The 13,424-nt window shown below is 42.7% G+C and overlaps 1 protein-coding gene across 3 annotated transcripts in view; it reads left to right on the forward strand.

Moving 5' to 3' along the window:
- Positions 1–13,424, forward strand: part of LOC146646328 (uncharacterized) — a 52,173-nt gene that overhangs the window by 13,555 nt on the left and 25,194 nt on the right. For all 3 annotated transcript variants that reach the window (XM_085390940.1, XM_085390939.1, XM_085390941.1), the window contains exon 2: positions 10,478–10,610. In XM_085390940.1, the coding sequence (XP_085247066.1) occupies positions 10,478–10,610 (133 nt within the window). The remainder of the gene's footprint in view (positions 1–10,477; positions 10,611–13,424) is intronic.

A 13,424-nucleotide genomic window follows, 5' to 3' on the forward strand; every position in this document is an offset into this window, starting at 1 on the left:
GGCCTGGAACAGGTTTTGAACGTTGAGTAATACGTCCTGTTTCTGCTCGTAGAAAGTCACCTCTGTCATGTTGTTCGGGCTTCTGAGGAGCTCCATAAAACATGATTTGTCTTGACATAAAACCACCTTCTTAACCACTTTTTGACGAGCCAATTAGGCGGATATTGTAACCTTTGTTCTGGCCTAATAATCCAGAAGGTTCTGAGAAACGTCTCTTGTCCTGCTGCCAAACTCTATTGTTCATGAGGGATATAGGATCTTTATTTTAACTGCCACAGCTGAGAGGGAGGAACAGCCGTTTGATCCACATTACATGTTTTTACATGATAGAAGAAGAGCTCAGAGACACATTTATTGACTCTTTAATCCCTTTGCTGGAGTATCTTTTTGGCCACTGGTCTGCACAACAGGTGGAAACGTTTTATTACCAACCTCGATGGTGAAGAGCTGCCGTAGCGAATCTGCTCTACAAAGACTGAATTGGTTCACCAGCAGATTGACAACCATTAAATTTCCGGGGCTGTACTGAAATATTATCACACATTTGAGGTGCGGTCAGGAAAATGAAGGCTCATCTTCTTGTCCAGGTCAGCATGATGTTCTTGTTCTCTGCACGTTTTGTTTGATTTAAAGAGCGTGGCTGCAAACACAGTGGTTCTGCAGACGTCTGTGGTAAAATGACCCTCAGCTCTGACCTCTGTGAACAGTTTCCTGATCAGTTTTGGGCTCACTCACTCATTTCTGGTCATATTGAAGAAAACATGAAGCCCGTTCCCTTAAGTTTGGTGATTCTGGCTTTCACAAAAGACGATCACCCAGAGACCAGTGGGGAACCTCACGGTGCTGATGTCCACCTTTAACAGGATTACTTGCTGCAACGATCAGCTTCTCCTACATTTGCTAAACCAAACGAGCGTCCACCTCACTCGTTCTGGATGTTTGCAGGATGCGATTTGATTGGTTAACGGTAGCGCTCGAGGGTTTGAGTGAAAGTAATTGGATTGGCTGACAGCTGTGGTGGCATTTGAAAAGTCTGTCTTTTCTCAACTTTTCAAGAAAGCAAAGATACAGCCACAACCACAGAAGTCGACCCCTGCTGGACATTCAGAAGAATGCAACCCTGAGAAGCCAGCAAAAAAGTTGTACAAAATAGTTTCCCACCACAGGAAATTTATTTTGAGTGCCTTAATAGTTTTATTTTTTAAATACACCAATTTTTATATACTGCAGGAAAAAAAGGAAAATAAATATTATAATGCAAATTTGCAAAAAGACAGCATGTGCATCAAAATAAACTGGCTGGCTTCTCTTTTTTGACACTTTTCGTTCCGACAGCTTTCAGTCTGTTTAAGCTTTTTCAGCTCTTCTGGTTGTTTCTCTACTGTGACTGCTCATCTTAACCCTTTAAAGCCAGTCGGAACGGGCACGCTCCGTTTCCGGAAATGTAGTTTTTTACCTTCAGGGCCTATACAAGCATATACTGGTGTTTTTAAAGGTTATGTTTGACTTTCTGTGTCGTTTCTGGGATGCTTAGAAGTCAAATTGCACAGCTGGAAATAGTTTATTTTGATGCACATGCTGTCTTTTTGCAAATTTGCATTATAATATTTATTTTCCTTTTTTTCCTGCAGTATATAAAAATTGGTGTATTTAAAAAATAAAACTATTAAGGCACTCAAAATAAATTTCCTGTGGTGGGAAACTATTTTGTGCAACTTTTTTGTATTTACAGTTTTGAGGGATAAGCCTCTTAAATTTCTCTAACTAGAAATATATGTTAAAAAAACAAAAACGATTTTCAATTTTTTTGTAGTTTAACTATTTGGGCTATAATGGTTGTATTGATGTATATCAACTTGAAATGCTCCCAAAAATGGCACTATAGCATGTAAAAATATAAGCTCTGGCAGACTTGGTTCTATGGTAGGTCTTAAAAGGGTTAAACATGTTAAACCTGCAGCTGAATGCAGAGCTACAGATCGCTGCTTTTTCCCTTGGAGGAGCATCTGTGGTTAAAAGTAAGAGCTCAAGCTTGTTTATTTTGTGTAAGCACTGACACAAAACCAGTTTTGTAAAGGATACTGGACGGGTCCTCCATGTCTCTGTTCAATCGCTGTTTTGATTAGACTACATCACCACGCCTGTGTGCAACAAAACAACATTTTCTGGTATGCTGCAGATGATAATGGTTTAATGCAAACTGTGAAGAGGTGGAGGTGTGATAGACAGAAGAAGTCAGAATGAATTGTTCTCATCAAAGGGAGATGTGAGGCCATTGTTCTCCGACCATAAATATTTTCCTGTTGCAGTCAGCATGTTGGCGTTTTCACAGCTTTAGAGCTGGATGGCCAGAAACTGTGAAACGATAACTCAGTTAAAACTCAGTCAGTGAAAGTGTGATATCCTTGGAAGCAGGAAATGCACCTGAGCAGGTTCTTATGATTGTGCATGATGATGCTGTCGAGGCCATTGAAGGAAAAGACTGTGTTAATATCATTTTCCATGTTTCACAGCTCGCTGAGCTCAGCAGCCTGTTTAAGAGTGTATGCTACTATTCCTCACCTCGATACAGCATCTCTGGATCAGTCTAGTGAAGCTTATGAGACTAGTGGCATTTCTAAATATATTTATATACTGCAGTGCTCCTCGACTCAATCACAAAGTAATCTAGTATCCACAAGTTCAGTCATGTAGGAATTGCTAGCAGCTAATTCGGCGTGCAGTTATTGTTGATGGAACATCATCATCATTTATTTATTTATTTATATAGCACTTTAAAAACACACCTGGTAGACCAAAGTGCTGTACAATACTAATATGCACATAGTAATAAAACCAGACATAGCAATAAAGTTAAAAAACAATAAAAAAATGTCAGTTACCCACAGAGTTAAAAGCCAGGGAATAAAAATAGGTTTTTAATAAAGACTTAAAAACTGGCACTGATGTGGCCTGTCTAATATGGAGAGGAAGGTTATTCCAAAGCATCGGCGCGGCAACAGAGAACGCTCGGTCTCCTCTAAGTTTCAGCCGTGACTTTGAACATGAACAGATTCAAGCTAAAAACATGCGACTGAACTTTCTGCCTCTACAGCAACACTTTTTGTTTACATCCTCCAAAATCTTCAGATTCTAGGAATCAGCACATTCCAGGTGGAAGTGCCCGTCGGACTGTAAATAAATCCAAATTACTGGATTTTGTGTGCATATTGTTGCAAAGTGCGCTGCTACATGACAAAACCAGCTCAGATTGTTACAAAGTCATCTGATAAGCTGGAAACACGCCTGCTGCTAAAGTTCCAGCTTCAATAATAACTGGATTACAGAAGAACAACAACAGCTGCGACTGGTAAATCTGGAAATGCATCTTCACCATCAACACAACCTGCTTCTGTATGTGAACCAGCATCAGCTTCACACTCCTTTGTTCAAGGTGTTGATAATGTTATAATGGCTCGATAAACCAGGAGGATTATTGGTGTAAATGTAATATTGTGTGGAGGATGTTTAGGTTTGTAATGTGGGATGGAGTGGAAGCTTTGCTTTTATTTTCAGCGTGTGACTGTTTGTGTACCTGCAGCCACTATTGTTGTTAACATGAGCGATTAGCCTCTGAGATTGGATTAGTCGAATACTGAAAACATTCATTGTTTGTGTGATTCTGGAGGATGGATTATTTTAAGGAGGCTGAATGATGCCGTGTGTGTTTTTGTCTCTTTCTGTCACAGCTTGTGTGTGCTGTGTGTTGAAAGGCTCTCAGGTTGGCTGAGTGCAACTCCAGCACAAACACAACATTGTTGCCCTGTTTTGTGTTGTGTGAAACTGGAGTAAATATGACCGTCCTCCGTCCTGTGACACATGTGCTGTTGGACTTGTGTGACCCCGTTCATGAACACAAAAGCTTAAGTGAAGCGTGCTCCCGTGCAGCACGCCCCAGAACTGTAAAAGAAGCTGTTTCCAGCACATTTGAGATCATTTTGTACTACTGCACAAAATCTTGGTCATGTTTGATTGAGAGGGCAGGATACATTAACAGGTACACAGCTACGCCTGTTTAACTACTTGTTTGCACAAATATCTAATCAGCCAGTCACATGCACAGAGGCATGAAGGCATGGTGAAGATGACCTTTGACCTATTCGGTGAGCAGCAGTTCTGAGGAAAACCTTCCTTGTTGACGTCAGCAGTCAGATGAGAATGGGCAGACTGCTTTGAGCTGATAGGAAGGCAACAGGAACAGATAACCACTCGTTAACCACTCGCACAACACATCAAACATTATGGGCTGCAGCAGCAGACGACTGCACTGGGTACCACTGAGGGTATAACAAACCCAGACTGGGCGATGGAAGGTCTGAAAAATGTTGTGTGATGAGTTTCTGTCTGCAGAAACGTTTGAATGGTAAAGTTTATATAAATGATGTGATGGATCCATCCTGCCTTGTTTCAACAGTTCAGGTTGCTGAAGGTTGTGCAATGATGTGGAGGATGATGGCTCAGTTTAATCTCTGCAGCCTACCTGAGTGTTGTTGCTGACCATGTCCATCCCTTTATAACCACAGTGTACCATCTGCTGATGGCTGCTTCCAGCAGGATAATGCTCACTGTCCCAAAGCTCACATCATCTCAAACTGGTTTCTTATCTCTGAGCCTTTGGGATGTGGGGGAACAGGAGATTCTCACCACGCAGCTGTCAAGTCAGCTGCAGCTGTGTGATGATGTCATGTCAACATGGACCAAAATCTCAGAGGAATGTTTCCAGCACTTTGTTGAATCTGTGCCATGAAGAAATTGGGCAGATCTGAAGGCAAAAAGGGCTTTAACTGATACTAGAGGTGTACCTAATAAAGTGTCCGTAGCAACTGCAAACATGAGATGAGGCTGCCCTTCCCCAAAACAGTTCCAGCTGGAACCTCCCTTTCTCTTATCGCTCTGCTGCAGCGTTACGAAAGCTCAGACACAGAATAAATTCTGACTGTGAAAAAGGTGAAATCTGCCTTTCATGCATGTCGAAGCTTCAGTAACTCTGAGTACATAACACAAGCATGTGCATGCACAAACTCCCACCAAACTAGCAGAGTAAAATGAATCCACAGCAGAGATTAATATCTGTAATGTTAAGAAATACTGATCAAACCAGCAGCAGCTACTGAATAAACTAAACAAGGGATGGACAGGATTCAGCGGCTGACTCAGCCTCTGTTTGCTGTACGAGGGCTTTAATGAGTCACCGGGAGCTGCTGATGGAAGATGGACAAAAAGTGAAAGAATACAGGCCACAGTGGAGACGAGAGCTGGGCTGGAGCCTTTCTCCAGGGTGAAGTTGCCCAATAGAAACTTTGAGCTGAATACTCAGCTAAAGTGTGGCGAATGAGCCGCCCTCTGCTGTGCTTCTGTTTGCTCAGAATAATTCATGTTAAAAGCTGATAGACGAACCCAAAGTGCTGTATAGAAATACAAACAGGCGCTTTGCTCTGAGAACCCAAACCAGCTGTTGTTTGTGAAATTGGCTGAGCGTTTAGGGAGTGCCTGGAACGACCGCTGCAGGCTGAATGTTTGCCAGACACGGGGCGGGTCTGCAGCAGCCAGTAAGCTGCAGCCGCTCTGCTTCCACTGCTGCCGTGGCGTGCAGGCAAAACCAGGCCAATTGTTTGTGAACGCATTCGAGCATTTTAAAGTGCAGACATGTTCCATGTTTGGAAAACGAATCCTGTTTTCACCCGTGCATCTCCGTCCTGCACAGGAATAAAATACAGAGAACACTTCCTCTTTGGAAGAAAAACTGTCAGTACGACGAGAACACGCTGCTAATAATGCTGACATGTTGACTTTGGAAAGGAAGGAGGAAACACATAATAATAAAAGCGTCTACGGACGTCTTTGTGTTTCTCCCCTTTCCATAGAAGGAACTCAGAAAAAGATGAAACTTTATCACACCACCGAAGAATTCAGAAAACCACAACTTCTGACTTGCTCTGTCATAAAACTAGCTTAAAAATGCAGTGCAGCATATTTTTTTTATGTGGTAAATGCAGCTTATTGTCAGTGTGACGAAAAGCATAACCTAAAAAGGAAAATTATTAAATATTTTATAATGATATACTAATTTTTAATGAGTAAACAAAGAAAATGTAACTATTTTTAGATAAATATCATGGCTTGTGTTAAAATACAGCTGTTTTAAAGAGGTGCAGACATGAAACATACATCAGTATCAAAGTTTTGGTGAATAATTGCAACACGACTAAATTAACTCAATTAAACAAAAAAATAATTAAAAAATGTATTATATATGATTAACAAAGTCTATCAAAACATCCTTTAAAAAATCATATCCAAAGCATCCGTGCGTTGAGGAGACGTCAACTAAAGCTGAACTAGGTCCGTGCAGTACTTCCATGTAATACCAGATTGTACCAGGAGATGGTGCTGTGACCCAATCTAACTTTTATTTAACAAGCAAAAAGAAGAGCTTTTATTTAAAATGATGAAAAGCAGAGCCTCTCAAGAAAAAGATGAAGTTAAAAGTAAATATCAGGAGTTAAACAGCAGCAGTCTGAAAACATCTCAGACATGTACTGGAGAAACGCTGCCCCCTGCTGGTGACAGTTTCAGTTGAAATTTGCAGAGGTTGACTACAAAAAGCGTCTTTCACAGCATCAGAGTCTGTGCGCATGTAAAATTTAACCTGAAGTTTATAGAACAAGAATAGATCATTCTTGATAAGTAATTAAACTTTAAAAATAATCATTTAAAATAAGCATGTTTGCATTTCCTGTGCTGATGAAAGTCAATAATTATACTCCTCTTAAAAAACCCTCCTCGTGGGTCGGGGGGGGGGGAGCACTGGTTTGAAGAATGAAGCCTTTCTACACCCGCTCGACCTCCACCCGCCTGCTGTTTAATTTCTGCTGTTAATAAAATCTGTGAATTCTAACCCTGACACACTGACATCTGTTGCCTTGGTGTATTAAAATCATAACAGCACACATTGTTTTTTAACATCAGTAACAGTAGATCTTTGTCTGCTGCAACAAAGAGAAGATTCACACAAGTCGGGGCTGGTTTGTGCCGATCGCTGACAGTGTGGGAGACGCATTTCACCCTCAAGTCATCCTTAACAGCATCAGAGGTTACACTCACTTTTTTTAAAGTAAGGATGCACATCTCACAGTTTCCCCTCTGTGTGAGGGTTCTTTGTTCTCTGACATCTGTTCACAGATTTTTCCAGCTGTGTGGAAATACAGGCAGGAGGTGGTGTTGGACTCGCAGCAGGCTGCAGAATGTGCAGGACACACAAAGCTGTCTCTGAACTCAGTCATGTGACCTGTTTTTGTTTATGGAGTCATTTTGGTTTAATTCGACTGAAGTTCAGCAGAAACAGGAGCACATCTGCAGAGCGAGCTTCCACGCTGTAGAAAACGAAGATCCTTTACATGGACGAATCAAACTGTCTCAATACATAAATATGTTTGAGGAACATGCAAAGTGTTGTTAGCAAAGCTGTCATGCAGCCGCTGCATGACAGCTTTGCTCATCATATGAATCTATTTATGGAGAGGACAAATATTTGACCTGCTTCTGTTTTCCCCCTGAAGGTTTCCTTCTCTGACAGAGTGCAGAGACCGTGAACAACCCTCCTGTTCTGGTGAAACCACCTCCAAGTATGTACATGTCGCATCACTGCAGGGCACATCTATCTGCTGCCGCAGTGACGACATGACAGCCAGTGAGTGAAATCCCACCGCTCCACGTTTTAAATCAGCTCTCGTGCTGGAGGCGAGCACAGAGGGGCTGCAGAGATGCTGCTTCCTCTCTCCGTCCACATGTGCCGGCACGATCACACTCGAGGATTCGGTTCCCAAAAGGCTGATTGGAGGCGGCACGTCGATGCTTGTCTGTTGATGAGATGTTGAGACATTTCAGGAAAAATGAGGAAACCCCAGACAGGCTGAGGCGAGACTGTTCAAAGGAATCTCAGTAAGGCTGTGAAGTCTTACCTGGACATTTTACTCAGAAGACGTTTTGCCTTGTTTGTTATTCTCGTCAGCCATCTTTGTAACAGCTCTTATTTTTAATAGTGATGCACCGATCGGTCGGCCAGGGACCGGAATCAGACGATTTCCAGTGTTCTCGGCCCGACCGGTGACCGGCCGGTCAGTCTCACACGTGTCCAATCACAAAATAACAAGTCGGTGACCTTTCAGTGAAACTTTATAAAAATGAAAATATTTCCTGGCAGAAGAACGTGCTGATTGGTTTGGACAGTTTGTGGTGAAATAAAGTTTTTGCAGGTTTTTCAATGATTCATCCGTTTCCCCCCCAACTACCTTAAACCTTTCTAAGGTTTATCAATAGAAAGCTCCTCACAACAGGAGTTTGGATCAGAGTGAACAGATTGTCTTCATCAGACACATGTAACATCACCTGGCGCTTATCAAGGAGCGCTATCAGCCTGTTTTATCAGGTTTCACACCACAAAGAAATAAACATGGATCAGAGTGTGAAGCACAGACGAGTCCCACCTGCACAGCTACACGATTCATTTTAACTTTATTTACAAAGACAGGAGTCTGTACATGACGACGAGGTCACGATACAGTCAGAGGTAACTGCACAATCTGACCGACAGACAACAAACTGAGTCACGTTACCTGATGTGAGTTCCTGCAGCAAGCAACAGTCAAACTCTGCCTCCTTGTGGGTTAAGAAGGTATTACAGCCACTCGTGTCCTGCTGTTTGTGTTTGAAACCTCGCAGTGTAGCAACTTTATGAACAGTTGTTGTCATTCGTTATTGTACTGCTCATTTCCAGCTCCATGTTTTTACACTTGGACTCAACCAGAGCAGCTTTGCATGAGTCACAGTTCAAAATAATCCTTCTTTATCTTATACTGGGCTTTGGTATTGCCCCTTAGTACATCCTCTGTCTGAAACAAGCTCCTCCCACTTTAAGCCAGCTGTCTTCTAGAAGTTTATTTCATCACTTAGCAGCCATCTTGGTAACACCTTTGGGCAGCTAAAGCACAGAGTGTCAAACTCAGTTTGATTCAGTGAAGAAATGAACAGATTAATTTAAAAAGCAGTTGTGAGCTCAGGACAGCTGCAGGTACAGAAAGATTGTTGTGGTCAGATGATGTCGACCAGACGTTCTTTCACTGATCTAGAGCTGAACTTAAGTGTTAGACGAGACTTTGGGAGTCACATGAGGGAGCAGCTGAAGGCTCATCCCGTTCCTCCTCACACAAAGGAGCACATACCATCCTCCATCAGCATGATCCTGCTGATGGAGGAGGTCCTTTCCAGGTCCCCCCCGTATGATGAGCTGTCTCCTGGCATCTCCTCCTCACTCTGCAGACTGTGCTCAGAGACACAGCAAACCTCATGATGACACCCATGGATGTCCTCGCCTGTTCCACCTGAGAGGCTGCAGGTAGCGTCTCATGCTGTCAGCAGCAAAAAGCAAAGCTAGAGAAAACTCAGCAGGGATAAAGAGAGCGCACACAATGGTTTCTGCCTCACTGTCCAGTTAGGAACAGTTTAACTGCCTTTGTGTTGCACTCTGATGATGGAGTCAAACTCTAAATGAAGACGAGCACAACACATGGAGGCCTGCTGACGTCCTGCACGACTGCAGCAGCGTTCAGTCTGTAAACGCTGCATGAAACCGCTCCTCCTTGAAGTACTTACATCTCCTCATGCCTCACACGTGCTCTACAATCCTCTGCGGCGCTCTAATTGCTCGGTCTGAGCGGCGTGCATGCAGGGAGCGAGCGTTCCTCGTCAGGTGTCATTTTTCTGGCTCGCCTGTTCGTTTGTTTAACCTCTAAAACAATCAGAGGTGTGAGAAGAAAACCAACACAGCAGCTTTGACGTGAAGCAGCACGTGTGTTTGCATGGGTGTGTGTGCGCGTGCATGGGTGTGTGTTTGCACTTGAGGACATTAAATAACATGCATACATGCTGGTCTGGTATGGTGCTTTATCTGTAGTGTGTTAGCAGGAGAGCTGTCATTATAATGACAGATGTAGTCATCGTGAGGTTTTAAGCAGAACTTTGACTTTTAGACGGGAAATTAATTTTAATCCTTCATGTTTTTAAAGTCCATCATTTTTCAGAGTAATTGGAAATCTTACCAGTGATAATGGGAAAGAGAGAAAGTGCAGCTGCTGTGCACAGCTGTTCATGTTTCTGTGGTGTTGTGTGTTTCAGGTGGAGGACAGCAGGACGTGATGGTGTTTCTATCACTGCGGCATGTTTGTGTTTACTTCAGCTAACTGCTGAGTTTGGGGTTCAGATTGGAGGATTTGAGGATGTGCTTTGCTTAGTGGTTCATCTCCTGGGACGTTGTTGTGTTTTTCTGTTGTGAAGTGTGTGTTTTAATGAACACAGACACACGCACAAGCACAATGAGAGCAGAAACAAAGGTCGGTGACATAACATCCTCTCCCCTCTGTTTCCTGCCTCTGTGCACCAGGAGCCTCGACCCCGACCAGATGAGCGTTTCCACAGAGTTCAGCTACCAGACCGAGTCTGACTGGACGTCCGTGATCAGCCTCGACATGAACGCGGCGCCGGGACGCCCGATGTCACCCTCCAAACACTCCAAGGTGGGTCTGAGTTAATCATCAGAGATCACAGATGCATACCTACGTGTGCATAACGTCAGAGCAGCTTATATTCCACCCTGAGAGGAGAAGCAGATCAATATTAAACAAATATACAAAATGAATTTATCTTCACGTCTTTATTGAACTCTGTGAGTGCAGAAACTCTTAGCTGCTGACAATCACTCGGATTCTGGGTGATATTGATCGATCAGCTGTCGGCTCATAGGTCAGGGGTTTGTTCTTGTTGCTTCCTTTGGATCATCAGTTAATCCTCTCTGTGTAGTTTGAGCTCAGAGATGCTTCAGAGCTGGAATGAAGGTTTTAGTGTTTAGTTTTTTTGTCTCATCAGTTAGAACATGTGGAACATCCTGGTGATCGATGGAAAATCTGGGAGTCAGATCATTAGGACCTCTGCCGTCTCTCACAGGAGAGTGATCTTCTACACTTTCACTCCAGATGTTGTCAAATCTGCTTTTTTTTTTTTTTTTTTTTCAGATTTTTATTTTTAGCCGTTTTGAGATTTTCTGGTTTGTTTCTCGGGCGCCTCGTCCATGAGGTCCAGATGAAAGCAGAGAAGAGATTATGTGTCGTGGTTTCAGCTTCAGCTCTGTTTGCATTACTTTACTGGTCCAGTTATTTAGTTTTTGATTTCTTGAGGCCTGGTTCTTAGTTTTTATTGTTTGTCCATAACTGTGATTTAGATGAAAATTAGTGGCTAAATCTGACATATTTACACACTGAATTTAAGTCTATTCATAGTCCTTTTTAAATAAACAGAAACATGAAGATGGTTCAGAGTTTATGTGACTCGATCAGCTGATTGATCACATTGTTTCATGAGCCATCATGTTTGCTGCCAGCTGACCGTGTCATCGTATTCAAACACGAGCAGATGTCTTTATAAATCGTCACTGTTGGTTTAATAAACGGCAGCACTGACGGCTCTGCGAGGGCATTTCCTCCAAATCTACCTGTGCAGCACTTCTTTGTTAGACACTGTTTTATTTAAAAATCTGCAAGACGTCAGAAAGTTTGAGACTTTGGAAACATAAAAACGGCAAGTTCAGACGCGCGAAGTGGAAGAAATGGATCAGAAGTGCATCCGGAGCAGATTAGCTGCATTAGCCGTGTTAGGCGGTCAGATTTCCTATGATTTTATCTTCATTGAAGCAGCAAACGGCGCTCGGCTGGATTTGACTGACTAACGAGTTCAACCTGCTGACATTGTTCACTTGGTAAAAACACAGCTCCAGTTTCCTGCAGAACATTTGCTGAGTCAGCAGCTGTGATAGTGGGAAAAGGAAGTGAGGTCGTTATTCAGAGCATCAAGGCGGCACTGCGTGGAAACACTGTGCATCCAAACATTCAATTCAATTCAATTTTATTTATATAGCGCCAAATCACAACATAAGTCGCCTCAAGGCGCTTCATAGATACAGAGAAAAACCCAACAATCATATGACCCCCTATGAGCAAGCACTTTGGCAATAGTGGGAAGGAAAAACTCCCTTTTAACAGGAAGAAACCTCCGGCAGAACCAGGCTCAGGGAGGGGCGGGGCCATCTGCTGCGACCGGTTGGGGTGAGAGAAGGAAGACAGGATAAAGACATGCTGTGGAAGAGAGACAGAGGTTAATAACAGATATGATTCAATGCAGAGAGGTCTATTAACACATAGTGAGTGAGAAAGGTGACTGGAAAGGAAAAACTCAATGCATCATGGGAATCCCCGGCAGCCTACGTCTATTGCAGCATAACTAAGGGAGGATTCAGGGTCACCTGGTCCAGCCCTAACTATATGCTTTAGCAAAAAGGAAAGTTTGAAGCCTAATCTTAAAAGTAGAGATAGTGTCTGTCTCCTAAATCCAAACTGGAAGCTGGTTCTACAGAAGAGGGGCCTGAAAACTGAAGGCTCTCCCTCCCATTCTACTTTTAAATACTCTAGGAACAACAAGTAGGCCTACAGAGCGAGAGCAAAGTGCTCTAATAGGGTGATATGGTACTACAAGGTCATTAAGATAAGATGGGGCCTGATTATTTAAGACCTTGTATGTGAGGAGCAGGATTTTGAATTCTGGATTTAACAGGAAGCCAATGAAGGGAAGCCAAAACAGGAGAAATATGCTCTCTCTTTCTAGTCCCTGTCAGGACTCTTGCTGCAGCATTTTGGATTAACTGAAGGCTTTTCAGTGAGTTTTTTGGACATCCTGATAATAATGAATTACAGTCGTCCAGCCTGGAAGTAATAAAAGCATGAACTAGTTTTTCAGCGTCACTCTGAGACAGGATATTTCTAATTTTAGAGATGTTGCGCAAATGGAAGAAAGCAGTCTTACATATTTGTTTAATATGTGCGTTGAAGGACATATCCTGGTCAAAAATGACTCCAAGGTTCCTCACAGTGTTACTGGAGGCCAAGGTAATGCCATCCAGGGTAAGAATCTGGTTAGATACCATATTTCTAGGCTTTTCAGGGCCGAGTACAATAACCTCAGTTTTATCTGAATTAAGAAGCAGAAAGTTAGCAGCCATCCAGGTCTTTATGTCTTTAAGACATTCCTGCAGTTTAACTAATTAGTGTGTGTTATCTGGCTTCATGGACAGATAGAGCTGGGTGTCATCTGCATAGCAGTGTAAATGTATGCTATGTCTTCTAATGATGCTGCCTAAGGGAAGCATGTATAATGTAAACAGAATTGGTCCTAGCACTGAACCCTGTGGAACTCCATAATTAACCTCAGTGTGTGAAGAGGACTCTCCATTTACATGCACAAACTGGAGTCTATTAGATAGATATGATACAAACCACTGCAGT

The sequence above is a fragment of the Rhamphochromis longiceps genome, linkage group LG19, assembly GCF_057381845.1.
Source record: "Rhamphochromis longiceps isolate RC_006_pf linkage group LG19, R_longiceps_female_GT1.1, whole genome shotgun sequence".
NCBI lineage: Eukaryota > Metazoa > Chordata > Actinopteri > Cichliformes > Cichlidae > Rhamphochromis > Rhamphochromis longiceps.